The sequence below is a fragment of the Budorcas taxicolor genome, chromosome 15, assembly GCF_023091745.1.
Source record: "Budorcas taxicolor isolate Tak-1 chromosome 15, Takin1.1, whole genome shotgun sequence".
NCBI lineage: Eukaryota > Metazoa > Chordata > Mammalia > Artiodactyla > Bovidae > Budorcas > Budorcas taxicolor.
Window position 1 is genome coordinate 15,543,428 of NC_068924.1, and position 26,417 is coordinate 15,569,844.

A 26,417-nucleotide genomic window follows, 5' to 3' on the forward strand; every position below is an offset into this window, starting at 1 on the left:
GGAGGAGAAGGGGACGACCGAGGATGAGATGGCTGGATGGCATCACCAACTCGATGGACATGAGTTTGAGTGAACCCCGGGAGTTGGTGATGGACAGGGAGGCCTGGTGTGCTGCGATTCATGGTATCGCAAGAGTTGGACATGACTAAGTGATTGACCTGAACTGAACTGAACTGAAAGAAAGAGGAGATAAAGTTTACCTGATAAAGAATTCAAAGTAACAATCATAAGATGCTTATCAGACTCAGTAGAAAACTGGATGAATTCAGGGAGAGAATCAACAAAAGGCTAAAAGGATTATAAGCCTCTTTCACCAAAGGGCTAGAAGAGATAAAAAAGAAAATTTTCACAGTTTTGAATTCATTAACTGATGCAAAAAAATACACTACCAGAAACCAGCAGGAGATCAGAGAATACAAAAAAACAAAAAATACAGATCAGTGATCTGGAAGACAAGGATAGTAGAAGTCACTCAATCAGAATAGCAAAAAGGAAAGAGAATAAAACAAAAGAAATAAGAGGGCTCATGAGGGGTCCCAGCTCCTCTGGCAGCAGGAGAAGCAGCAGTGGACAGGCAGTCCAGCTTCTGGATTTCTCTCAGCACCCCCAGCATGCGCCCGCCCTGCCACCAGCATGCTCGAGAAGGGCAGCTCCACATAGAGGACAGCAACGGAGGACCGCAAGAGGAGATCCTGGACGTTGCCATCTAAACCTGCTCCTCCAAATGTGGAAACAGAGCCAAAAAAGGCACCAGGAAAGGATAAATCTTCAGACAGAAAAGTGCAAACAAAACGGAAAAGGGGAGCAAAGGGAAAACAGGCAGAAGTGACTAAACCTCTGGTTGGAGGTTTACCTGCATAAAATGGAGAAACTGAAGACGAGGAGAGCCCAGACTCTGAGGAAGCAGGAAAGACAGAAGCTATGTGTGGTTAACATCACGCACCGGGTCCTATCAGTGGTCCCTGCCTACCTTCTTGTTCAATCCAGATGAAGATTTTTATTAATTAGTTTGTAAATGCAAGTGTTTTTAGTAGTTCTGGCAGCATTTTTAAGAAAGAGGGAATCCCACTTCATTCATTTTTAAAGTGTAAGCGCTTTTTTTTTAATTGGAGTATAGTTGATTTACACTATTGTGTTAGTTTCACATGTATAGCAAAGTGAATCAGTGTATATGTATATATACATATATCCACTCTTTTCTAGATTCTTTTCCTATATAGGCCATTACAGAGCACTGAGTAGAGTTCCCTGTACTATACAGTAGCTCCTTGCTGCTAAGTCACTTCAGTCGTGTCCGACTCTGTGTGACCCCATAGATGGCAGTCCACCAGGCTCCCCTGTCCCTAGGATTCTCCAGGCAAGAACACAGGAGTGGGTTGCCAGTTCCTTCTCCAATACAGTAGGTCCTTATTAGTCATCTATTTTATATAGAGTATGTGTCTTTGTCAACCCCAATATGTTCCCCCCTTACCCCCTGGTAACCATAAGTTTGTTTTCTACATCTGTGACTCTATTTCTGTTTTGTAAATAAGTTTATTTGTACCATTTTTAAAGATTCCACATATAAGTGATATTATATGGTATTTGTCTTTCTCTGTCTGACATTACTCAGTATGACAATCTCTAGGTCCATCCATGTTGCTGTTGTAAACAATTTGCTAGTTGTTTTCTTTCTTTTTTTTTTTTTTTTTGGTACAGTTGTAAAGTAAAAAAAAAAATAATAAAATAAAATCTGAAAAAAAAAAGAAATAGTGGGATATTGAATATGGGAAATTTTGATTGTGTTAGGTGTCAGCTTAATATTCCATAGATGGGATAGCTTCTATATCCTATGATACAAAGAATACCAAATGACAGTTTGGAGTCAGTTGTGCATTGAATGTCTTGAACACTTTTTTTTTGGCTGTGCCACATGGCATGCAGGATCTTAGTTCCCCGAGCAGGGATTGAACCAATGCCCCCTTCATGAGAGCGTAGAGTCTTAACTACAGGACCACCAGGGAAGTCTCACTGAGCACTTTACTTCTCCTCCCATGTTGATTTGGGTAGAACTGTTTCCTAAAACAAACCGCTCCTTGATCTTGGCGATCCTGGTCGGAATGTTGTGCACTCTGTGCCGTCTTTCTTTGGTCATGGTAGTCCAATTTTCCCAGTAACTTTGTTAATGTGCTGTGAGCTCATCAAAAACTCGAAACACTTGAGTAGGTTTTGTATATAATATCAAATTGTGAATTAGTGGGACTTATGACATAACAATACATCAACATTTGAGAATATTGGTACTTGTATCCTGTTGAGGAAAATTTGCCTCCACCTTTTCAGCTGGAAAGTCACTGGAATAACTTATTCAGAAAGAATCGCATCTACATGATTTTTTAGATTTTTTGGTATGTACATTAAGAATTGTGTACAAATTGAACTGTCTGTGTCCTGATCCTCAAAACAACCAGTAAAATCTCTAAACGTCTTGAGATTCATGAAAGAAAAGAAAACAAAAGTGAGGATAGTAAAGGGACCACTGAGAGAACATCAAGGGGAGGAACATTCACATAAAAGAGGCCCCAGAAAACCTATTTGAAGAGATAATGGCTGAAAGCTTCCCTAATCTGGCAAAGGAACCAGACAACCAAGTCCAGGGAGCACCGAGTCCCAAACAAGATGTACCCAAAGAGACCCGCACCAAGACACATAATTAAAATGTCAGACTATCCCACAGGCCCCATGGCCAAAACAACAACAAAAAAAACCAGAACATAAACAACAGAAGTGGGTTTCCTGGTGGTTCAGTGGTGAAGAATCCACCTGCCAGTGCAGGAAACATGGGTTTGATCCCTGGTCCAGGAAGGGATCCCTGGTCCAGGAAGGGATCCCTGGTCCAGGAAGGGATCCCTGATCCCTTAGTTGCCGTGAAGCAACTAAGCCTGTGGGCCACAGCTGCTGAGCAGGAGAGCAGCAACTACTGAAACCTGTGAGCCCTGGAAACCATGCTCTGCAACAAGGGAGGCCGCTGCAACGAGAGGCTCGCCGAGCACTGCAACCAGAGAGGGGCCCCTACTCTCTCCAGCTAGAGAAAGCCCACATGGCAATGAAGACTCAGCACAGCCAAAACATAAAAGATAAAGGGATACCCTTTTTGGTTTTGGGATGCTGACAAGATTCTGATTCCTATTCTAAGTGCTGATTACTCAGATGTGCTCAATTTGTGAAAACTGAGCCGTACACCTACAATATGTGAACTTATTTGTATGTATATTGTGCTTCAGTTTTTAGGTCTCTCCTTTAGCGTCTTTCCCATCCCTAGAGACAACTTCTGTAACCAGTTTCTATGTCCTTCTTGAGTTATTTTAAGCATATAAAAGTTGATATCTTTTAAATATATATATTATATTATGCATATTACTTATACATACATGTGTGTGTGTGTAAGTCGCTCAGTTGTGTCTGACTCTTTGAGACCCCATGGACTGTCGCCCACCAGGCTCCTCTGTCCATGCGATTCTCCAGGCAAGAATACTGGAGTGGGTTGCCATGCCCTTCTCCCGGGGATTTTCCCGACCCAGGTCTTCTGCATTACAGACAGATTACTTACTGTTTGAGCTACCCAGGAAGTTCCATTTATAACACATGTATGCAAAAGCTTTTCTACGACATTTGATAAAGGCTTGAGAAAGAACAACAACAACAAAAAAGACACAAATTGGAAAACATAAACTAAATGAAAGCATTGAATTGAAATAAAAAGAGTAAAACAAACTAGATAAAAGTAAGATATCATCATAGAGTCCGGTTGTTTTTAAACATGGCTGCTCCTTAGAAATGTATCTGCAATTTTGGAGAAAAAAAACAGTACCTGGGCATTTGTTTTTTTCAAAAAATTCCAAGATAATTCTAATGTGCTTTTGGATTTCAAAAAGTGATTACAGGTTTTTTTGTTTTTGTTTTTGTTTTTATTAAATGGTAGTTTTAGTGATATAGAATTCTATTATTTTCTGTTGACCAATCATGATACAATGGTATTAAAATGAATAATAGTTATATAATCACAGTAGCAAAAGATGTTTATCAATTTTCACAATCAATAGCCAGACAAAAAAATAAAAGATAATTTCAATTGCATAATAGAAACATGATTAACCTAACAATTTAACATAATTATGTACAATTTGGGGAGTTAAGTAGACTGATGTCGTAGGCGGAAGTGCATACATGCACACATTTTCATCCACTCAGCCAGTCTATGACTTTTGGTTGGTGCATCTAATTCATTTACGTTTAAGGTATTTTTTGATATGTATGATCCTATTACTATTAATTACTTTTGGTTTTTTTTTTTTAGGCCTTTTTCTTCTCTTGTGTTTGCTGCCTAGAGAAGTTCCTTTAGCATTTGTTGTAAAGCTGGTTTGGTGGTGCTGAATTCTCTTAACTTTTGCCTGTCTGGAAAGCTTTTGATTTCTCCATCAAATCTGAACTTGCTGGGTTGAGTATTTTTGTCTAACCAAAGTGTTTTAGAATTTAGAACTACAATTGATTCTAGAACTAAAAAGGATTCTAATTTTAAATAGCGTGTGTTAAATGTTGGAGGAGTCACAACTCCAGGGATCACTACACTGCAGACAGTGATTCTTAGCTATCAATTATCAACTGATTCTTATGGGTTCATCAGCTATGATTTGTATAGCAGATAGAAGCATTTTAGATGGCAAAATGCAGCTGGTAACTCACAGAGTTGAAGCAAAAACATTCAACAATAACAGCTACTGTAACATGATAGCTGTAAGAGCTTGACAGTGGGCTGGAGATAGAGGGCTGAAGGCCGCTAGGAAGGTAGTGTGGATGAGTATCAATGAGTGGGAGCCGTGAACAAGTTTCTCCTAAACTGTATGGGTGAAAGTATTGTAATTATAGTCAAAATCAAACATATGTTTTTTATTATATGCCTTTAATTGATAAGTCAGGGAATCTGTTGCACTTCTATGTCTTAAGCTGAAGGTAACTTGTTCTTCAAACCAGTCTTATAGTATGACCTTAGAAAATCACCTTTAAAATAAATTGCTTTGTGAGTTTTATTGGAATGTTGGATTTACCCTCTAGAGTTGGGACCTGACTAACTGGGTGGAAAGTTGAAATAAACAGTCCCCACTGGGCAAGTGTCCCAGACTTGGGTTGAACAACCATTACTTTAGGACACTCACGTCTTTGTGGATTTTGCATTCAATTGCCTCCCAGGTTCCTAACCCTGCATTCCTATGGCCCTGGCATTTGAGCCTGTTTAACCACTACTATTCAGCCCTTGTTGTGTGAATTTCTCTGCTGTGGTTTCAGAGAGGCTGAAGCATAGTGTTGGAAGTTAGACAGACATGGGCTTATAGTTCTGGCCTCACTACTCCCTAGACAAGAAGTTGGGTAATGCAAAAAGTCTCCAAGCCTCAATTTTCTCACCTGGAATATGGAGACTAAAACCCTCATCTTGCGTGACTCTGCAGATTACATAACTATAAAACACCCACTGCCATCCCTGGCACACTGTAAATGGTGTTTATGACTATGTTATTATTAGCAAACCCAGGTCTCCATTATTGGTTCCTTTTTGCTACGTGAATCCCTTAGGTAACAAGTTTTTGTTTATCTTTTCACCTTGTGTGTCAGTCTTTAGTGGCTGTATTTTCTTCCTGCTGCTGCTGCTGCTAAGTCACTGCAGTCGCGTTTGACTCTGTGCGACCCCATAGATGGCAGCCCACTAGGCTCCGCTGTCCCTGGGATTCTCCAGGCAAGAACACTGGAGTGGGTTGCCATTTCCTTCTCCAATGCATGAAAGTGAAAAGTGAAAGGGAAGTTGCTCAGTCACGTCTGACTCTTCGCGACCCCATGGACTGCAGCCTACCAGGCCCCTCTGCCCATGGGATTTTCCAGGCAAGAGTACTGGAGTGGGTTGTAACAGTGCCTTCTCCGTATTTTCCTCCTACTGAATCCATATTCCAGAGGCTGCCTCCCTGGGAGCCCGTTCTTTTGTGGCACTTGGGCTGAGCCCTCACGTGCCTCCAGGCTCAGCAGACAGCCCAGCTCCTATGCACTGCTGGCTCACAGAGCTGTTGGTGTCTAGTCACTTCTTCTCACTAGCTGACTGACCTGGGTAAATTATTTAAAGCTTCCTAGGCCTCAGTTTCCTCATCTGTGAAAAGAACTGTACCTGCTTCATGTGATTGTTGTGAAGATTTAATAGATAATTACATAAAAAGGGTCTAGAATACAAAGCGCTCCATAGCACTTGCCAGTATGACTCACATTTAGGGAAAGAGTACCCAAGCTTGGCACTTACCCACTTCTCCCTTCTCGGCCCAAGGTTCCCTTTCAACATAGAGCTGTTTTCAGACCTAACTGCATGTCCCTCCACTGTCTGGACACTGCTTATACCCCCATGTGAGAATCCCTGCCTTCTCCACATCCTGCCACAAATATTGCTGGCAGACGCTGGCAGGAGAGTGAGGAATGAGTAATAGTTTTTTCCCCAAACATACTGTCTGTGAGGAACAGTGTACTGGGGCCAGCCTGTTGGCCTCCTACCTAAAACAGGGTAAAACTCATGGAACCAAGCAAAGCAGTTACGTTATTCTTCCTGAATTTCTTCATCTCTCTTTCCTCATTGCCACTAGTAAACACAGATCATCTATCTACAAGAAGAGGACAGTGCAAGATTCCTACCCGCTGAGTTTGTGGGCTGCAAAGTGTGCCACGGATAGAAAGAGTCAAGGGTGTAACTCAGGAGTGTGAACTTCTATTGTATCCCTGGGGTAAATTGGTTACCTGAACTGTAACTGTTCAAGTTCCACAATAAGGCAATGAATTGAACTGCTAAACTACAAGTAACCTGAGAGAAGCAAGTCAAAAGAAGTTTGGATTTTGACTGAGAACTATACATAAATCACATCACTGGTTTATAAACTGCTCAGCACTAGTGGTAAAGAACCTGCCTGCCAATGCAGGAGTCGTAAGATGCAGGTTTGATCCCTGGGTTGGGAAGATCCCCTGGAGGAGGTAATGGTAACCCACTCCAGTATTCTTGCCTGGAGAAAGAACCCTTTGGATAGAGGAGCCGGGTGGACTACAATCCATGGGGTTGCAAACAGTCGGACATAATGGAAGTGACTTAGGACAGCATAGCAATAGCACCCTCCACACTGGGCTTGGAAATCAAGTATGAAAGAAAGAGTTAGTCGCTCAGTGTATACAACTCTTTGTGATCCCAGGGACTGTAGCCCAGCAGGCTTCTCTGTCCATGAGATTCTCCAGGCAAGAATACTGGAGTGGGTTGCCATGCCCTTCTCCAGGGGATCTTCCTGACCCTGGGATTGAACCCAGATCTCCCTCACTGCAGACAGATTCTTTACCGTCTGAGCCACCAGGGAGCAGGGGGATATCAAGGGTATCAGGATCTTACTTCTCAGGCCTCCATGCCTTGAATAGTACTTGGCTTGTGGCAGTAAGCTGTTCCTGCTCGGCAGTCCTGGCTTCAAGCCTCCCACAGGGAGGTTCCTTTTAATGCTCCAAATCCCTTCCAGGGCCACTGTCAATATTTTCAAAAGCAAGATAATGATTGTTAGTTTCTACTGTTTTTAGCACTAAGTGTTTTTAAACTGTTTACCTGGCAATTATTTTTCTCAGATTTGGGTGGAGACTTATTTGACTTAATTACACTACCCAAAGACTTTAGCATTTGCTTAATGTGTAATTCCAGTTCATTTGTTCAATTATTTCCTATGCAGTTAAACATCTACAGTGCTACTAATTTAACTTCCCCTAAAGAAAGAGATGAAAAGTCAAAAAAGAAACCAACAGCAAAACACAGAGAAATTAGGAATACATAATAGGTAATATGTGGACTTCATCGGTCAGTCTTATCTGATTCTGATTTAACTTCTAGAAGCACAAAATATTTCCAAAGATAACATAACCCAAAGTTACCAGATTAACTCCTCCAATAGATCCTACAATCTTTTAAACTAGATGCTGGTTAATCTTCCCCTTGAAAGAAACAGTAAACTAACTGGAAAATATTACTGCAAAATATTTGTAACGTAATGTCTGCTAAGAGGCGGTGGCAAAAATACACAGAAGAACTGTACAAAAAAGATCTTCATGACCCAGATAATCATCAAGGTGTGATCACCCACCCTAACCTAGAGCCTGAGATCCTGGAATGTGAAGTCAGGTGGGCCTTAGGAAGCATCACTAAGAGCAAAGCTAGTGGAGGTGATGGAATTCCAGTTGAGCTATTTCAAATCCTAATAGATGATGCTGTGAAAGTGCTGCACTCAACATGTCAGCAAATTTGGAGAACTCAGCAGTGGCCACAGGACTGGAAAAGGTCAGTTTTCATTCCAATCCCAAAGAAAGGTAATACCAAAGAAGGCTCAAACTACCTCACAGTTGCACTCATCTCACACGCTAGTAAAGTAATGCTCAAAATTCTTCAAACCAGGCTTCAGCAATATGTGAACTGTGAACTTCCAGATGTTCAAGCCGGATTTAGAAAAGGCAGAGGAGCCAGAGATCAAATTGCCAACATCCGCTGGATTATCGAAAAAGCAAGAGAGTTCCAGAAAAACGTCTATTTCTGCTTTATTGACTATGCCAAAGCCTTTGACTGTGTGAATCACAATAAACTGTGGAAAATTCTGAAAGAGATGGGAGTACCAGACCACCTGACCTGCCTCCTGAGAAATCTGTATCCAGGTCAGGAATCAACAGTTAGAACTGGACATGGAACAACAGACTGGTTCCAAATAGGAAAAGGAGTACGTCAAGGCTGTATATTGTCACCCTGATATTTAACTTCTATGCAGAGTACATCATGAGAAACGCTGGGCTGGAAGACACACAAGCTGGAATCAAGATTGCTGGGAGAAATATCAATAACCTCAGATATGCAGATGACACCACCCTTATGGCAGAAAGTGAAGAGGAACTAAAAAGCCTCTTGATGAAAGTGAAAGAGGAGCGTGAAAAAGTTGGCTTAAAGCTCAACATTCAGAAAATGAAGATCATGGCATCTGGTTCCATCACTTCATGAGAAATAGATGGTGAAACAGTGGAAACAGTGTCAAACTTTATTTTTTTGGGCTCCAAAATCACTGAAGATGGTAACTGCAGCCATGAAATTAAAAGACACTTGCTCCTTGGAAGGAAAGTTATGACCAATCTAGATAGCATATTGAAAAGCAGAGACGTTGCTTTGCCAACAAAGGTCTGTCTAGTCAAGGCTATGGTTTTTCCAGTGGTCATGTATGGATGTGAGAGTTGGTCTGTGAAGAAAGCTGAGCACAGAAGAATTGATGCTTTTGAACTGTGGTGTTGGAGAAGACTCTTGAGAGTCCCTTGTTCTGCAAGGAGATCGAACCAGTTCATCCTAAAGGAGCTCAGTCCTGGGTGTTCATTGGAAGGGCTGATGTTGAAGCTGAAACTCCAGTACTTTCGCCACCTGATGTGAAGAGCTGACTCATTTGAAAAGAGCATGATGCTGGGAAAGATAGAAGGCAGGAGGAGAAGGGGACGACAGAGGATGAGATGGCTGGATGGCATCACTGACACCATGGACATGGGTTTGGTTGGACTCTGGGAGTTGGTGATGGACAGGGAGGTCTGGTGTGCTGTGGTTCATGGGGTCGCAAAGAGTTAGACATGACTGAGGGGCTGAACTGAACTGAATGTCTACTTGTTGCACAAGGCAAATTATAGTCCTAAATCCTGATACTGTCAATAAGTGTTGGCTTAGTAATGATTTGCACTGGGCTTTTCTCTCTATCTTAAAATCACATGTTTTGATTTGGGGAGTCAGTTAAGTATTTAGTGAGAATTTACTGTGTAGAAAACTGTGATCCAAGTTAAAGAAGTGAATTCAGGTAAGTGCCATAAGTTGGTTTTCCCATTTCTAAAGCTACAAGTGTTAATATCCAATATTCTCCATAGATGTAAGGTTGCCCATGGCAAACACACTGACATGACCCCTCCTGAAAGGAGTCTATAGCATGTAATGACTGGGGGCACAGCTTTTGGGATCCGAGGCGATCTGGTTTCAGTCCCTTCTCTACCACCTACCAGTTTTATGACTTTGGGCAAGTCATTTAATTCAGTATGTGTCAGTCCTCTCATGGGGATGACAGTAATATATAACTTGAAGGATTGTTATTGCATTTGGGTGAAACAGACATAAGTGCTTTGTACCCAATAAACAGTAGCTTTTTTTTTTTTTTTCACAGAGACAATGATTTTCCTGTCCAAGCATGGACTGAGACTGTTTCCACATGCATAGTCATTGAACTGACTCACTGAACTGACTCCTTCTCTGCTCCTAATGGAGTGGCTGATGCTATCTGTCAAGATTAGTTCCCCCCTCCTTTCTAAAGACCTTCGAGGAAGCCTCCACAACCTCCTTCTGCCAAGACCTTACAAAATTCAAGCTGCCCAAATCTTCTCTTAACTGATCAAGCCAGTTTCCTCTTCTGCCCTGTCTAGATATAGAAAAGGGTAATACACTCTCAGATGAAGGAGTCCACAAACATTTATCCAATACTCTCTGTGACACCTTATGTGAGACCAGGGAAATAGGTTCAGATTTATTCCATATTGTGGGAAGGTCTGGTAAATAGAAAACAGTTAAAAATCCAGAGGCAGGGACTTCCCTGGTGGTCCTGTGGCTAAGACTCCATGCTCCCAGTGCAGTCGGCTGAGTTCTATCCCCGGTCAGGGAACTAGATCCCACATGCCACAACTAAGAGCTCATATGCAGCTCAGTACAGCTAAATAAATAAATATGAAGAAAAAAAAAAAAGATCTGGGGGCAAAACTCTGTAGAGAACCCATCTCAAATTAGATAGAAAGATTGTACCAATCTAATTTCGTTTGCTGTTTCGGATGCAAGCACGCCTTGATAGAAAAAAATTTGTTGCTGTTGTTGTTTACTCCCTAAGTCACGTCTGACTTTTTGCGACCCCGTGGACTGTAGCCCACCAGGGTCCTCTGTCCTTGGGATTTCCCAGGCAAGAATACTGGCGTGGGTTGCCATTTTCTTCTCCAGGGGATATTCCCGACCCAGGGATCAAACCCGAATCTCCTGCATCGGCAGGAGGATGCTTTACTGCTGAGCCAACGGGAAAGCCCTCACAGAGAAAGTACCTGAAGCACAAATGCATATGCCCAGAAACACCTGGGGGAAAAAAGAAAACTCTCAAAGCAAAATATTGCTCAGTTCAGTTCAGTTCAGTTGCTCAGTTGTGTCCGACTCTTTGCGACCCCATGAATCGTTAGGCACAAGCATTTATTGTACTCGGGGACAGAGGCTGCTGGGATAAATAGCATGATTTTGAGCGGATAGGATATTTTTGGATGAAAATGTTACGGAAAGTGATACATTGTCCTGGAGGAAAAGAGGACTAGCAAGAAGTATGAATACCCTTTGAAACAGCGGCATCTTTAAGGGGAGCTTCAGCATCTCAGCTCTGGGCAAATGCTTTCCAGGTGGAGAAAGGAAGACAAGGAGGGGGAGGGGTGGAGCTGGCCAGAGAGACCTCAATGCCAGCAGCTTAACCTGAAAAGAGAAGCAGGCACAGAGAGAAGCCAGGAGAAAATAATTAAGTCCTTTCTGGAAGGTAGGAATATTATAGAGATTTTTTTCTTTCTCCTCTTTTCTTGCCTCCAACCCTATTATACTCAGAAATCTTTTTAGGTGTGTTTTTATCCTGAATTTAAAGTTACAGAACAAAGTCTTTATGCTGAAAATTTTGGCCGATGGGATCTGACCTGGTCCGACAGAGAAAGCTGCCCTTTAAAAATATTTTTGTTTCCTTCAGCTGTCTCCAGACTGTGAATGATGAGCATTAGACCTTGAAAAACTAGCTTAGAAACATATTATCTATGCTTCCTTTGTGTAAACATGGTCAGAGGAAGAAAATTTCAAGTCATTTACACTTATGTTTGGTGACTTCTGAGCTCTGTAACTATCTTTATTTTTTGGTAATTATTTTAACGTGCTTTTGGTGTCTAGTAAGTTCCTTGTATATTGCAGGTAAAAAAACATTTTTGTTGAATGTGTTAACGAATAGCAAAAATATTCGCAATTGCTGGATAACATTTTACATTTCTTAAATTTATACTAAACATAATAAACCAGACTCAAAGTTAAGTTTGCATGCATTCAGGCACATATAGACATAAATGAATGTGTCTGGTAGCACACTCCCAAAATTAATTGGTAAATAGAATGTTGTGTAAGAGAAAACTAGTAAACTTCATTCATCAAATTTTTCACGACCTTATCCATAAACTCTGCTAGTTTTAGCCAGAAAAATACAAAAAATCCTAGCAATTTAAAAACATTAAATTAGTACATTAATTTACTTCTGTGTGGTCCTCTTACAGAATTTTTTGAAATGTAGATATTGTTTTAAAATAAATGGCAAAATGAATGCAATAGTCCCATTATGCATACCTCATAAACCTACCTTTTCTTTTAAAAAAATTGGAAGGAGGGGAAAAATTTCAGGGAACCACTAAAAATACATGAATTATCATGTTAGCTAAATTGTTACTTATCCAGAAGGGATAAGTGGTGGTGGTCAGCAGTTTAGTTGCTAAGTCACGTCCAAATATTGAGACCCCCATGGACTGTAGCCTGCCAGGTTCCCCTGTCTATTAGATTTCCCAGGCAAGAACACTGGAGTAGGCTGCCATTTCCTTCTCCAGGGCATCTTCTTGACCCAGGGATTGACCCACATCTCCTGTATTACAGGGCTTCCCAGGTGGTGGTAGTGCTAAAGAATCTGCCTGCCAAAGTAGGACGGAGAAGGCGATGGCACCCCACTCCAGTACTCTTGCCTGGAAAATCCCATGGACAGAGAAGCCTGGTAGGCTGCAGTCCATGGGGTCGCCAAGAGTCGGACACGACCGAGTGACTTCCCTTTCACTTTTCACTTTCATGCACTGGAGAAGGAAATGGCAACCCATTCCAGTGTTCTTGCCTGGAGAATCCCAGGGATGGGGGAGCCTGGTGGGTTGCCGTCTATGAGGTCACACAGAGTCGGACACGACTGAAGCGACTTAACTTAGCAGCCAGTGTAGGAGATGTAACAGATTTGAGTTTGATCCCTGGGTTGGGAAAATCCCTTGGAGAAGGAAATGGTAACCCACTCCAGTATTCTTGCCTGGAGAATCGTATGGACAGAGGGGCCTGGTGGGCTACAGTCCATGGGGTCACAAAGAGTCGGACACAACTGAGCACTGAGCACACACACACTTCTGTTTTACAGATGGTCTCCTGCACTGCTGATCAGAAAATTGCATTTCTTTTTTTCAGGATGATGAGCTTCTGTAGATCCAGGCCCAATGGCTTATCTGACAGAATGTGTAAAGCCTCTGAAACCTGTTCTATCTCAGGTTTGAACCTGAACCTGGATAAGATCATGACAACATTGTGTTAACTGAAAAGAATACTATTTGCTACCAATGCAGTTTCAAATCTTTTTTCCCTCTAAGAAAATATAATCTTATAAAGTATAACCCAATGACAAAGAGCAAAGATATCAGCTTCAGGTGAACCTACATTCATGTATCAGTTATTCCACCGAGTGACAACAGTTACTGTACTTCCCCCTAGTCTCAGCTTCTAGAGCTACAAAATGGGAAGAATAGTGATAGGGAAAGAGTAAAGGGACAAAGTAGGAGATTAAATAGCTAATCCCACTGGGGGCCATACGTAAAGTAAAAGGTATAGGAGACTCCTGTAAGTTAATGATAACTCAAGGAAGCACACTTGCTTAACAACAAAACCAAGTAGGCTTGTTTAGCAACAACCACATGTAACAAGAGCAAGAGACATGCCTCCAAACAATAAAACAATGCTAGAAGTGAGGCCCAGTGAGGTCAGTAAGTTAACGAGTCCCAGAATTTAGATAGGCTTGGGATATAAGGAACAGTATATATTGCTTAAATTCAAATAAAAATATATATTCATATGTGTATATGCACATTAAAAAAGAGAGAGAAAGGGCCAGGCAAATAATATAAGTAAGTAGAGGAGGCTGGAGGTAAGAAATAATTGGCTCTCCCAGTTTTTTCTTTCTCTACGTTTATTGGAGGCATGGATACCACAGAAAGAATTTATTTCTTATCTCTACCACTTGCTCCATGGAAGAAAAGCTACAACAAACCTAGACAGCATATTAAAAAACAGAGACATCACTTTGCTGACAAAGGTCTGTATAGTCAGAGCTTTAGTTTTTCTAGTAGTCATGTATAGATGTGAGAGTTGGACCATAAATAAGGCTGAGTGCTGAAGAAATGATGCTTTTGAACTGTGGTGCTGGAGAAGACTTTCAAGGGAATTTTAAGAAAAACTGTGTGGTTAAAGTGGAGTCAGAAAGTATGGGAGAGGAGTTCACAGAGGTGAGCAGGCCACACAACAAAAGTGAAATTTAGCCTAAGGAAAATAAGAAGGCATTGGAGAGCTTTAAGCATGGCGGTGATGGGCAAAGATTTATGTTTGTCAGAGATGCCTCTGGTTTCTGAGAAGAGAATAGACTGCAGGGGGAAGGAGTAGAAATTGTCATTGGGGGCTGTTGCTGAGCCTGCAAGAGATGACTGGGGTTTGGGGAAGGTGATTGTGGGCAAAGTGGTTGCTGTTGTTCAGTTGCTTAGCCATGTCTGACTCTTTGTGACCCCATGGACTGCAGCACACCAGGCTTCCCTGTCCATCACCATCTCCTGGAGCTTGTTCAAACTCATGTCCATTGAGTCAGTGATGCGATACAACCATCTCATCCTCTGTCATCCCCTTCTCCTCCTGCCTTCAATCTTTCCCAGCATCAGGGTCTTTTCTAATGAGTCAGCCCTTCCCATCAGGTGGCCAAAGTATTGGAGCTTCAGTTTCAGCATCAGTCCTTCCAATGAATATGCAGGACTGATTTCCTTTAGGACTGACTGCTTTGATTTCCTTGCAGTCCAAGGGGCTCTCAAGAGTCTTCTCCAGTACCACAGTTCAAAAGCATCAGTTCTTCAGTGCTCAGCCTTCTTTATGGTCCAGCTCTCACATCCATACATGACTACTGGAAAAACCACACCTTTGACTAGACTGACCTTTGATGGCAATATGCTGTCTAGTTTGGTCATAGCTTTTCTTCCAAGGAGTAAGTGTTGTTTAGTTTCATGGGTACAGTCACCATCTGCAGTGATTTGGAGTCCCCCAAAATAAAGTCTCTCACTGTTTCCCCATCTATTTGCCATGAAGTGATGGGACCAGATGCCATGATCTTCATTTTTTGAATGTTGAGTTTTAAGCCAACTTTTTCACTCTTCTCTTTTATTTTCATCAACAGGCTCTTTAGTTCCTGTTCACTTTCTTCCATAAGGGTGGTGTCATCTGCATATCTGAGGTTATTGATATTTCTCCCTGTTTCTCCCGGCAGTCTGGATTCCAGCTTGTGCTTCATCCAGCCCAGCATTTTGCATGATGTACTCTGCATGTGAGTTAAATAAGCAAGGTGACAATATGCAGCCTTGGTATACTCCTTTCCCAATTTGGAACCAGTCCGTTGTTCCATGTCCAATTCTACCTGTTGTTTCTTGACTGGCATACAGGTTTTTCAGGAGGCAGGTAGGGTGGTCTGGTATTCCCATCTCTTAAAGAATTTTCCACAGTTTGTTGTGATCCACACAGTCAAAGGCTTTAGCACAGTCAATGAGGCAGAAGTAGATGTCTTGGGCAAGGTGCTGCTGCTGCTGCTAAGTCGCTTCAGTCATGTCTGACTCTGTGCGACCCCATAGATGGCAGCCCATCAGGCTCCCCCGTCCCTGGGATTCTCAAGGCAAGAACACTGGAGTGGGGTGCCATTTCCTTCTCCAGTGCATGAAAGTGAAGAGTGAAAGTGAAGTCGCTCAGTTGTGTCCTACCAGGCATCCCCCTCCATGGGGTTTTCCAGGCAAGAGTACTGGAGTGGGGTGCCATTGCCTTCTCCATGGGCAAGCTGGGCAAGGTGGGGAGATTACAAATATCTTTCAAATATAGATTTCACAGGATTCACTGATGGACTGACCATGGAGAGAGGATTTGCCTTCTAGGCCTAATCAACTGAGTGAATGGTGGTACCATTTCTTGAGATAGGGAAGACCCACTGAAGAGTGGGGTTTTAAAAGCTGGGATTTAGGGACGTCCCTGGTGGTCCAGTAGTTAAGATTTCACCTTTCAATGCAGAGGGTGCAAGTTTGATCCCTGGTCAGAGAACTTGGGCTTCCCTCGTAGCTAAATCAGTAAAGAATCTGCCTGCAATACAGGAGACCGGGTTCAATCCCTGGGTTGGGAAGATCCCCTGGAGAAGGGAATGGCACCCCACTCCAGTATTCTTGCCTGGAGAATCCCATGGACAGAGGAGCCTGGCAGGCTACAGTCCACGGGGGTCACAAAAGTCAGACACAACTTAGCAACTAAAACACTACCACCAGGGAACAAAGATCCTGCATGCCTTGTGGCCAAAAACCCAAAACATAGAACAAAAACAATATTATAAAAGGTTTAATAAAGACTTAAAATGGTCCATAGTAAAAAATTTTTAAAGATTTTTATTGTGTTCTGTTCCAGTCATGCTAAATTTGAGAAGCCTTTAGATATCCAAGCCAACCAGGCTTCTGGGAATTTGAAAATCAGAGGCCAGAGATATAAATTTTGGAGTTGTCAGCACAAGAGGGCCAAGTGTGATCTGCAGGGAGGGAGTATGGATACAGAAAAAGGTCTATGACTGAGTTTTACTCATTTTAGAGCATAGAAGAAGCAGAGTCAGCAAGGACTCTGAGAAGGGGTGGTACAACTGAAACCAGGAGACTGGAGCATGGTGACCTGGAGGCTGAGCTGAGAAAGTGTTTCCCGGGGAGGGAGTAAATGGTTATGTCATATGCTGTGGAGAAGTTGAGTTTGTGGATTGGATCTGACCTTGAAGATCACTACATTTGACCTTAACAACAAAGGTCATTTGCAATCTGGAAAAGAACAATTTCCTTGCATGTGTGGAAGCAAAGGCCTAATGGGGATGGGTGACAGAGCCAATAAGTGAAGAAGTAGAAATAATGGGTCAAGTGTGCTTACTTCTATCATCTAGGGATGGCTGTTTATAAGCCAGGTGCGTGCATGCTCAGTTGCTGTTGTGTCTGACTCTTTCGCAACCCCATGGACTGTAGCCCATCAGGCTCCTCTTTCCATGAGATTTCCCAGGCAAGAACACTGGAGTGGGTTGGCATGCCTTCCTCTAGGGGATCTTCTCAACTCAGGGATCGAACCCCTGTCTCCTGCGTCTCCTGCATTCACAGGCAGATTCTTCACTGCACTACCTGGGAAGACTACATTTAAGCCCCTAAAAGTCCCTAAGAGTTTTATGCAGAATTCTGGGTGTGTGTGGCAAGGTGTGTCCTCCAGCAAGAGAGGCCATATCTTTCTTCTGATATTTAAAAGAGTTTGTCACTGTAAACCTTCCAGTTTACAGTAGCTGGTGCACGCTGCCAGCCTTAGCTCTTGGGGCTAGGCTGGAAGAGTGTGGAACTCTCCCTAGGTGCTAGTTTCCTATTCTGGTCCACATGGGGCTTTCAGCCGTGAAAAGGAGAAGAAACAAAAAAGAAAAAATTTAGTAGGCTTCCGTTTTTCATCATTAGAGCCCTTTAAAACTTAACCTTACAGAAGCAATTCTCAGCTTTGAAAGATATTTTCTAGGCTAAAATAGCACCTCTGTGCGACCTCTGGTGGATGCTACAAAAAATGCGGCACCCCATGCGGTCTTCATTTTGTATGAAAAATATGTGAGAGGTCTTCCCTGATAGCTCAGTTCATAAAGAATCCACCTGCAAGGCAGGAGACCTAAGTTGGATTCCTGGGTCGGGAAGATCCTCTGCAGAAGGGATAGCCTACCCATTCCAGCATTCTCGAGCTTCCCTTGTGGCTCAGCTGGTAAAGAATCTGCCCACAATGTGGGAGACCTGGGTTCAATACCTGGGTTGGGAAGATCCCCTGGAGAAGGAAAAGGCTACCCACTCCAGAATTCTGGCCTGGAGAATTCCATGGACTGTATAGTCCATGCGGTTGCAAAGAGTTGGACACGACTGAGCCACTTTCACTTTCAATATTTAAGAAGATGGCCTAGAAAAATGAATTTTTATAAACCAAATGATTTTTCCTAATTATTCAGACTGACATAAATAAATTTATCCATTAAGAATCAACACACCATCCAAATAGTGTATAAATTAGCTTTTATGTAATCTCTGAAATGAAGGGGGCCCAAATACAATTGCATAGACTTAAATATTTTTTTTTAATCACCAGGGAAATAGTATATGTAGATTGGATTTCAGAGAAACAATTTAGTTGGTCATTCTGTATCCATCCATAGAGTTCAAACTCTAAGACTTTAAACTTTCCTTCAAGTCACTGTATGAACAAAATTCGCCATTCCTTTGGCCTCTCTTTCCATAAGAATGGGTGATACAGAAGACCTTAAAAGGCATTTCTATGCTGGTTTTAAAATGTAAAGTGGGGGGAAAACAATTCTTAAAGCAAAAAGAAGACATTATTAAAACCTGTAGTATCAATGTGGCCTTGGTATTAAGATCAATAAACAGATCAACAGGACAGAACAGGGAGTGAAGAAATAGGAAAAACCCCATAAAGTGTGAAACTGTGTCAGAGTCTGAAAAGTTGTACCTCTGGGCCTGCAGCCTCTGCTCTAGTTTGGGTCCCACTAGCCTGGGCTTCCCAGGTGGCACTAATGGTAAAGAACATGCCTGCCAGTGCAGGAGATCTAAGACCTGTTCGATCCCAGGGTCAGAAAGATCCCCTGGAGGAGGAAATGACTACCCACTCCAGTATTCTTGCCTGGAGAATCCCATGGACAGAGGAGCCTGGTGGGTTGCAGTTCATAGGGTTGCAAACAGTCAGACATGACTGAAGCAACTTAGCACAGCACAGCCTGTTGTTCAACAGTTCTCCTCGGAAAATGTCAAGTTCTCTGTGTACAGGAGTCATGTCTCATTTCTTTTATATCTTCAAGCAACTGCTGGTATCCAAGAAAGTGAAGTCACTCAGTTGTGTCCAACTCTTTGAGATCCCATGGACTGTAGCCCACCAGGCTCCTCCGTCCATGGGATTTTCCAGGCAAGAGTATTGGAGTGGGTTGCTGTTTCCTTCTCCAGGGGATCTTCCAGACCCAGGGATCAAACCTGGGTCTCCCGCATTCCAGGCAGACGCTTTAATCTCTGAGCCACCAGGGAAGCTATCCAGGAGGGTTTCAATAAAATCATGAAATATGCACCTAGTAATCACTGAGAAGGAACTATAAAAAATAAGGAGCTCCAGCAGTTTCAAAATTATGTCTAGAAGGGATTCTTTAGAGCATGCATGTGTGTGTGCTCAGTTGCTTCAGTCATAGCCAACTCTGTGCGACTCTAACCTGCCAGGCTCCTCTGCCCAGGGATTCTCCAGGTTAAGAATATTGTAGTGGGTTGCCATGCCCTCCTCCAGGGAATCTTCCTGACCCAGGGATCGAACCCGAATCTCCTGCATGGATAGGCAGATTTTTTATCTCTGAGCTCCAGGGAAACCCTCTTTAGAGCATATCTTTTTTCAAATGAATCATCAGTATGAGCTATCAACGCCCAGACCATGTAACCCATATACTATGTGTATGTGAGATAAAATCCTGGGATGAATTGACGTATTTAAATGACTTAGATTCTTCTGAGTCAGTGATTTGCAAAGTGGGGTCTCTGGACCAGCATCATCAACTTGGGACTTGGTACAAATGCAAATTCTTGGGCCCCACCCCAGACTTTCTAAGCCAGTTACTCTATAGTTGGGGCTCAGCTATCTGCTTTTAACAGGTAATTCCTAGATAATTCTGATGCAGTCAATACTTTGAGAATTGCTGTTATTGGTACTACTTATATTGATAAAGATTGAGGATGTTATTGTGCTTTCCAGACACTTGGAAAAAATTCTACTTATCATTAAATAGAAATAAATCCACCAAAAATGTGGGACAGCAATGTAAATACAGCAGTTTATTTGGGCAAAGGCAAAATAATTATAAAATTAACCAAGAACCTCCCAGGGGGCTGTTTTTCTTTTAATACTCATGGTTTTGCAATAAATAAATAATCACTGCCATCAAACAGGCAATTTTATATCCATTTTGTAAATATACTTCATTTGTCACTGAGATTACCTGCAGGTGGATGTTTAATGCGGCATTCATCTCTTTTAATATAAAGTTCTTCTTCAAGTACTTCTTTAATTCTCTTATGTGGCTCACAATATAAAAACTCCTTCCCTGTAAAGGTATTAACAAAATTGGTTACTTTTCATAAATTCTGCCCAAACTTCTAGCCATTATTTACATAAATAACTGTCTTTTAAAGAGACAAATCCTTCCATACAAACAGCAGGTGTTTCATCCTGCAGACTCTATTTTGGAAAGATCCCTTCCAGTGTAACCTTTAGCTTTGCCGGGGGGAGAACTTTATATTTTGCGGTTAAGTTTCAGATAACTTCTTTTAAATGTTATGAAGTAATAGATGAAGTTTTCTTCATTAACTTGAAGAAAACTGTCATTTATTCAATAAATTCTTATTAAAGACATACTCTGTGCCAGGCATTTGGGGCAGAGGACGCAGCAGTGAATGATAAAGATATATGGTGGCTCAGCTGGTAAAGAATCTGCCTGCAATGCGGGAGACCCGGGTTCGATCCCTGGGTAGGAAAGATTCCCTGAAGAAGGGAAAGGCTACCCACTCCAGTATTCTGGAGAATTCCAAAGACTGTATAGCAACTTCCACTTTCATGCATAGAGCCTACAATCCAGATACATGATCTAGAACAGTCTAGCAGTATTTCATCATCTTTTTTAAAGAATAAACCTGCATTGTAGTGGAGTGTCTCTAATGGACATACGACCTTTTCCTGTCCCCCAAACCTGGCCCCACAAGACTTCACAGCTATAGTTGAGGATGGACTATTTTTTCTAAACTCTTTAGCTGCATTTCTTCTGCTCAGCCCAGGGAGTCATCTGAGCCCATCTGTCTCTCCAGACTCTCCTGTCAGCCCTTTTCTCTCTTGCTCTCTGAGCTCCGGCCACATGGCCTTTCTGTCCATCCCCACACATTGTCTCTTTTGTACATTCTATTTTCTCTGCCCGAACTGTCTTTCTCATAATTATTTTTGCCTGGGTAACTTCTACCTGAATGTCAGGTCTAGGCTGAGATGTCAGTTCTTTAAGGAAACTTTCCTTGGCTCCACAATGTCCTGGTTACTTTTTCTCATAGTATTCTCTTTGCTTTCATTTGATTTATTGCAATGTATATGAAGCCTCATTTACTTTATGTACAGTTTTATTTGTGTAACTATTAGTACCGTATGTCTCCCTTGCCAGGCTATATACCATGAGAGCAGAGGTGTTGTCTGTTCAGCTCATCAGAGTCCTAGAACAGAGTGTGACATAATAATAGATGCTCAACCGGATTTCCCTGCTGGTCCAGTGTTTAAGAACCCACCTGCCAGTGCAAAGGATCCCACATACCTCGGGGCAGCTAAGCCTGTGCACCACAACTGCTGAGCCTGGAGCCTGTGTTCCTCAGTGAGGGACGCCATGGCAGTGAGAAGCCGGCACACTAGAGAGTAGCCTCCTCTTGCCACAGCTAGAGAGTGCCTGCATGAAGCTACAAAGACCCACCACAGCCAAAAATAAATACAAATTAAAAAAATAATAGATGCTCAACAAGTATGTGTTCAAGTGGAACTAAAGCATTGTTCAGTTAGGTGGAGCGCAGATTCCTCTATGTGTGTGTCTGCCCACACAGCCCTGTGAACAGCAGGCAGCCAGTAGCTCTAATCCTGGTGTTTTTTGAAAGCTCAATCCAGGGAGCCATGGAGAATCTCAATGACTGATGCAAAGATATGGCAGGTGTCATCTTTTCCAGACTAACTGATAAAGAACAAATTTGACTTGTGTTCAGACTGGCGCAAATGGGGCAAGAGATCCAGTGCTTCTAGCTGTGGGTCTGGGTTATTCCTGCTTGTGTGACCCAAACACACCCTCAGACATGAACAAGGTAGAGTGAGATACTTTCTGGATCTGGTCTTGTTTTCCCCCAAATTCAGAGTCATACGAATGAGAGATGAATGTGGGTCAGCATTACTCAAGTGTAACTCTGGTTTAAAATTCTGTTAAATCATGATCTTCAGGCAGAAAAAGGTTTGAGAAATTTGGCTAAGAGGAAAAGCCTATAATAGCTCAGTAGAAAGGAAGAGATCACTTGCTATAATTTCAAGTCTTTTGACAAATTTCAGCCCTTCTCTCACAAGAATTCACAGAAGAAATCATCAAAGGTTTCAAGGAACTATGAAAAATGACAAACTTGTAAACAGCTGTGTGTGTGTGTGTGTGTGTGTGTGTGTGTGTGTGTGCACATGCGTGCATACTAAGTCATGTCTGACTATTTGGGACCCCATGTACTGTAGCCCACCAGGTTCCTCTGTCAATGGGATTTTCCAGGTAAGAATACTGGAGTGGGTTGCCATTTCCTACCAGGGGATCTTCCTGGACTAGGGATCAAACCCATGTCTCCTGCACTGGCAGGTGGATTCTTTACCACTGTGCCCCCTGGGAAACTCATAAAGAGCTAGTATGGGCAAATGTTCCTTGCTCTAAGAAAGACAAAAAGAAAGACAAAGAAAGGAAGGAAGCAAACAAGCTGGCTACTAACAATTGCTACGGTTTATTGAATGCTACCATGCCCTAGGCATCTTATGTATACTATCTTTCTTCTTGACAATCAGCCTATAGGACGGTAAAATTATTCCTACTTTATGGAAGAGGGGCTTCCCTTATGGCTCAGCTGGTAAAGAATCTGCCTGCAATGTGGGAGACCTGGTTCAATCCCTGGATTGGGAAAGGCTACCTACTCCAGTATTCTGGCCTAGAGAATTCCATGGACTACAGTCCATGTGGTAGCAAAGGTTTGGAAACAACTGAGCGACTTTCACTTATGGATGAGAAGGTAAGTTTCAAAAAAACTAGTCATAAAAATTAAAAGAAATTGATTCTTTCAACCTGTGGTGCAGGAGAAAACTTCTGAGAGTCCTTTGGACAGCAAGATCAAACCAGTCAATCCTAAAGGAAATAAACCCTGAATGTTCATTGAAAGGACTGATGCTAAATCTGAAGCTCCAATACTTTGGCCACCTGATGCGAACAGCTGATTCTTTGGAAAAGACAGGAGAAGGGGACAACAGAGAATGAGACGGTTGGATGGCATCACTGACTCAATGGACATGAGTTTGAGCAAACTCCAAGAGATAGTGAAGGACAGGGAAGCCTGGGATGCTAGCAGTCCATGGGATCACAAAGAGTCAGACATGATTTAGTGACTGAACAACATGGCTGACCCTCTCAAAGCAAGTTACTAAACTGGCTAGATTAAGGAGATGCAGCCATACTATAGTATTTGCATTTCAGCAAGACATTTGATAAAGTGCATTCATATAGGAGGCAGTGTGCCCACCCAAAGATGCTACTTGACAGATCAGATCACGGGCTTCCAGAGACTCTACTTGAACTGTGGGGTTCACCATTTAATTAGTTAATCTGAATATAGGAACTTTCAGCAAACTCACCAAATGTGAGAATGACACAGACTTGGTGAATGGTTTACGTGCTGAATGGCAAACTCAGGACTCAAAGGGCCTTTCACACTTGGACTGAAGTGTTCATATCCACAGGATGGTATTGATGGGGATAATATAACAACCTGCATTTAGAACCAAACAGAGGAACTGCATAAGTATAGGACAGAAAAGGCCTGGGTCAAATGTTTTCAATTGGACAAACGGGAAAAGAGAAACTAAGGATGTCATAGATTGCATTTGTCGTGTGTAAATAATCTAATGTGTCTGCCTAAACAGCTATTGTGAATTTATATAGATTCACTTAATAGAAGTATAATGTTCAGATCAAGGGAAGTTATGGTCCCACCACACTACCCTAATCTGATGGTACCTAGGATACTGGATTCAGTAATTTAATAAAATGGAGAATATTGGGATAGTTCTGCCAGCATGGTGAGAGCACTACAAATTATTTTAAAGATAACACTAAAATGAATAAATAAAGGTAACACTGAGGCGATAAAAGATTTGGTGGGGCTCAAATAGCCACCATTATATAATTCAAAAATGTTTCAGGGGGAAAGGACCACATTTTATCTGTGTATATTTGGGAGCAGATGTGTGATTAGGGAGTAGAAGCTGTACAGACACTGAGGACCTTTCCAAAAAATAGAGACTGAAGACTTAAAAAAAAAAAATTTGAAAATTAAATGGGTACTTGTGCAGGTGTGAATAATCTGTCTCTACTTCAGCTGAGGCCCTAAACAATGAGCTCAGGAAGGTTGAGGCAGGCACTTTTCATATGTTTCCACCCTGTCTCTGTCAGCTCCTGAGTGTTTGGACACCAGGCTTAATTCATTACTCATTTCCCAGCAACTGCCCAATGGCAGGCACACAATCAGGACTCAATATTTGTTCAACTGACAAGCAAATGACTAATTCCACCTTTTACTCCTACAGCCAAAAGGAATAAAGAACCTCTAAATTCTAATATCGCTTATGAGAAAATTTCCAGGTAGAATTTCAAGTCAGAGTAAGGAATTCCTTAAATATACTGAATACTTACATATACACTGAACTTAGTTGTTCTAAATCAGGTCTCTGCGTACTGTTGACAAGAACAAGAATGAGGCATCATAATCAGGTATATTGTGACTGACGCTGAGGAAAGAGGCAGGCAACAGCAGTTCTGAGGCTCCTTGGGAGGTCTCGGGCTCCCAAGAGGGGGTGTGTGGTCCCTGGGGGAGTGCAAGTCGAGCTGCTTCTGCCCAACCCTTCCTCTCTAGAGGGGTAATCAGCGAGGCTCTGCAGAATGGCTGGGAATTGCTCACCTTCTTCAGACTATTATTTTCATCTTCATCATTCCTTAGCACCTACTGAAGACATGTGGGGCACACGAGGCTGGGAAATATCTGTAAATTTATGGAACAAGATGGATGAGCGCTTCGACCTGGCGGACTCAACTTTCAACTATGTTGGTTGTGAACCAGAACTGCTTTTTACTTCTTGCAAGGTTGTTTTTATGTTTGGCAGGGCAGGAGGAAACAGCAGCAGTGTGTTAACATGTGGCCCATAATTGTGAGATTCTACTAAAAGGGTCAGGTAATCATAATTTATGAACGGAGAATCCAAGAGATAGGAGTTTAAGTGTTTGAAGGCCTTCTTCTGCACTGAGTAATAGTGGGCAAGGCATGTCCTTTCCGCTAGTCTAGACTTTCAGTTCCCGGTTTGTAAAACGAAGGAATTGACAAAAATGATACCTGTATTTCCATGCATGTGTATATAATTTATGTATATAAAAATTAATTTCATATTTTATTTGTAAAAACAAATTTATATATTTTACACATTTTATAATTAAAATATATTTTGTAATTTAATATTTTGAATACTATATGTATGTGTATTCACACGTGCACAATTTTTTTCAATACCTTCCAGGCCAATGCCACTACCCATTAAGTTGGAGGCTACCTGGGCTCAGATAACCTTTAATGAAGGAGGGCTTGGATAAATGGACCAGATACCTTCGGCCCTTAGCTTTGCCAAAACAGCAACTCCAATCCCTCCCTCCAAAACCTTTGTGGCTTCAGCTAGTCCCACCGCGGTTTCCTCCGTTCGCCTATCGCGGCTTCCCCTCGCCCACGTCCCTCCCACCGTGTCGACGGCTGGAAGGGAACTCACACTGCTTGCGGGACTCCTGAGGACCGCCGCCGCCCGGCTCTCCTCGCACCGCGCACCCCAAGCCTGCGGGAGGCCGGGGCTGCTCGCCATCGCGGCCCGCCTCAGGCACCGTCACAGCTGCCGCTGCCTCCTCCCCTCTCATGCCACCGGGGTCTTCGTGGCCGACCGCTGTCTGGCCTTCTCGGCTCTGCCGCGGGCAGCTAGGGAACGCTAGGCGTCTCTGGTTGCCATGGTGACGGAATCCTCCCCGCGCCTAGCAGCTCTATTGCGCTGGCGTCTCCTGTGTCCCGCGCGCCCAGGAAGAGAGACGCTGGAGTTGGGGAGCTGGGCAGCCCACCAGGCTCCGCCATCCCTGGGATTCTCCAGGCAAGAACACTGGAGTGGGTTGCCATTTCCTTCTCCAATGCATGAAGGTGAAAAGTGAAAGTGAAGTGGCTCAGTCGTGTCCGACTCTTCACGACCCCATGGACTGCAGCCCACCAGGCTTCTCCGTCCATGGGATTTTCCAGGCAAGAGTACTGGAGTGGGGTGCCAGTGCCTTCTCCGATTA

General features: G+C 42.7%; 1 protein-coding gene across 1 annotated transcript; it reads right to left on the bottom strand.

The window, feature by feature from the left end:
* Positions 1 to 524: 524 nt before the first annotated feature.
* Positions 525 to 26,009, bottom strand: C15H11orf97 (chromosome 15 C11orf97 homolog). Its single transcript, XM_052653009.1, has 4 exons — positions 25,868 to 26,009; positions 20,247 to 20,351; positions 7,436 to 7,561; positions 525 to 766 (listed from the first exon to the last, which is right to left on the bottom strand). Exons 1-4 carry the CDS (start codon positions 26,007 to 26,009, stop codon positions 525 to 527), a joined length of 615 nt encoding a protein of 204 aa, XP_052508969.1.
* Between the last annotated feature and the right edge of the window lie 408 nt (positions 26,010 to 26,417).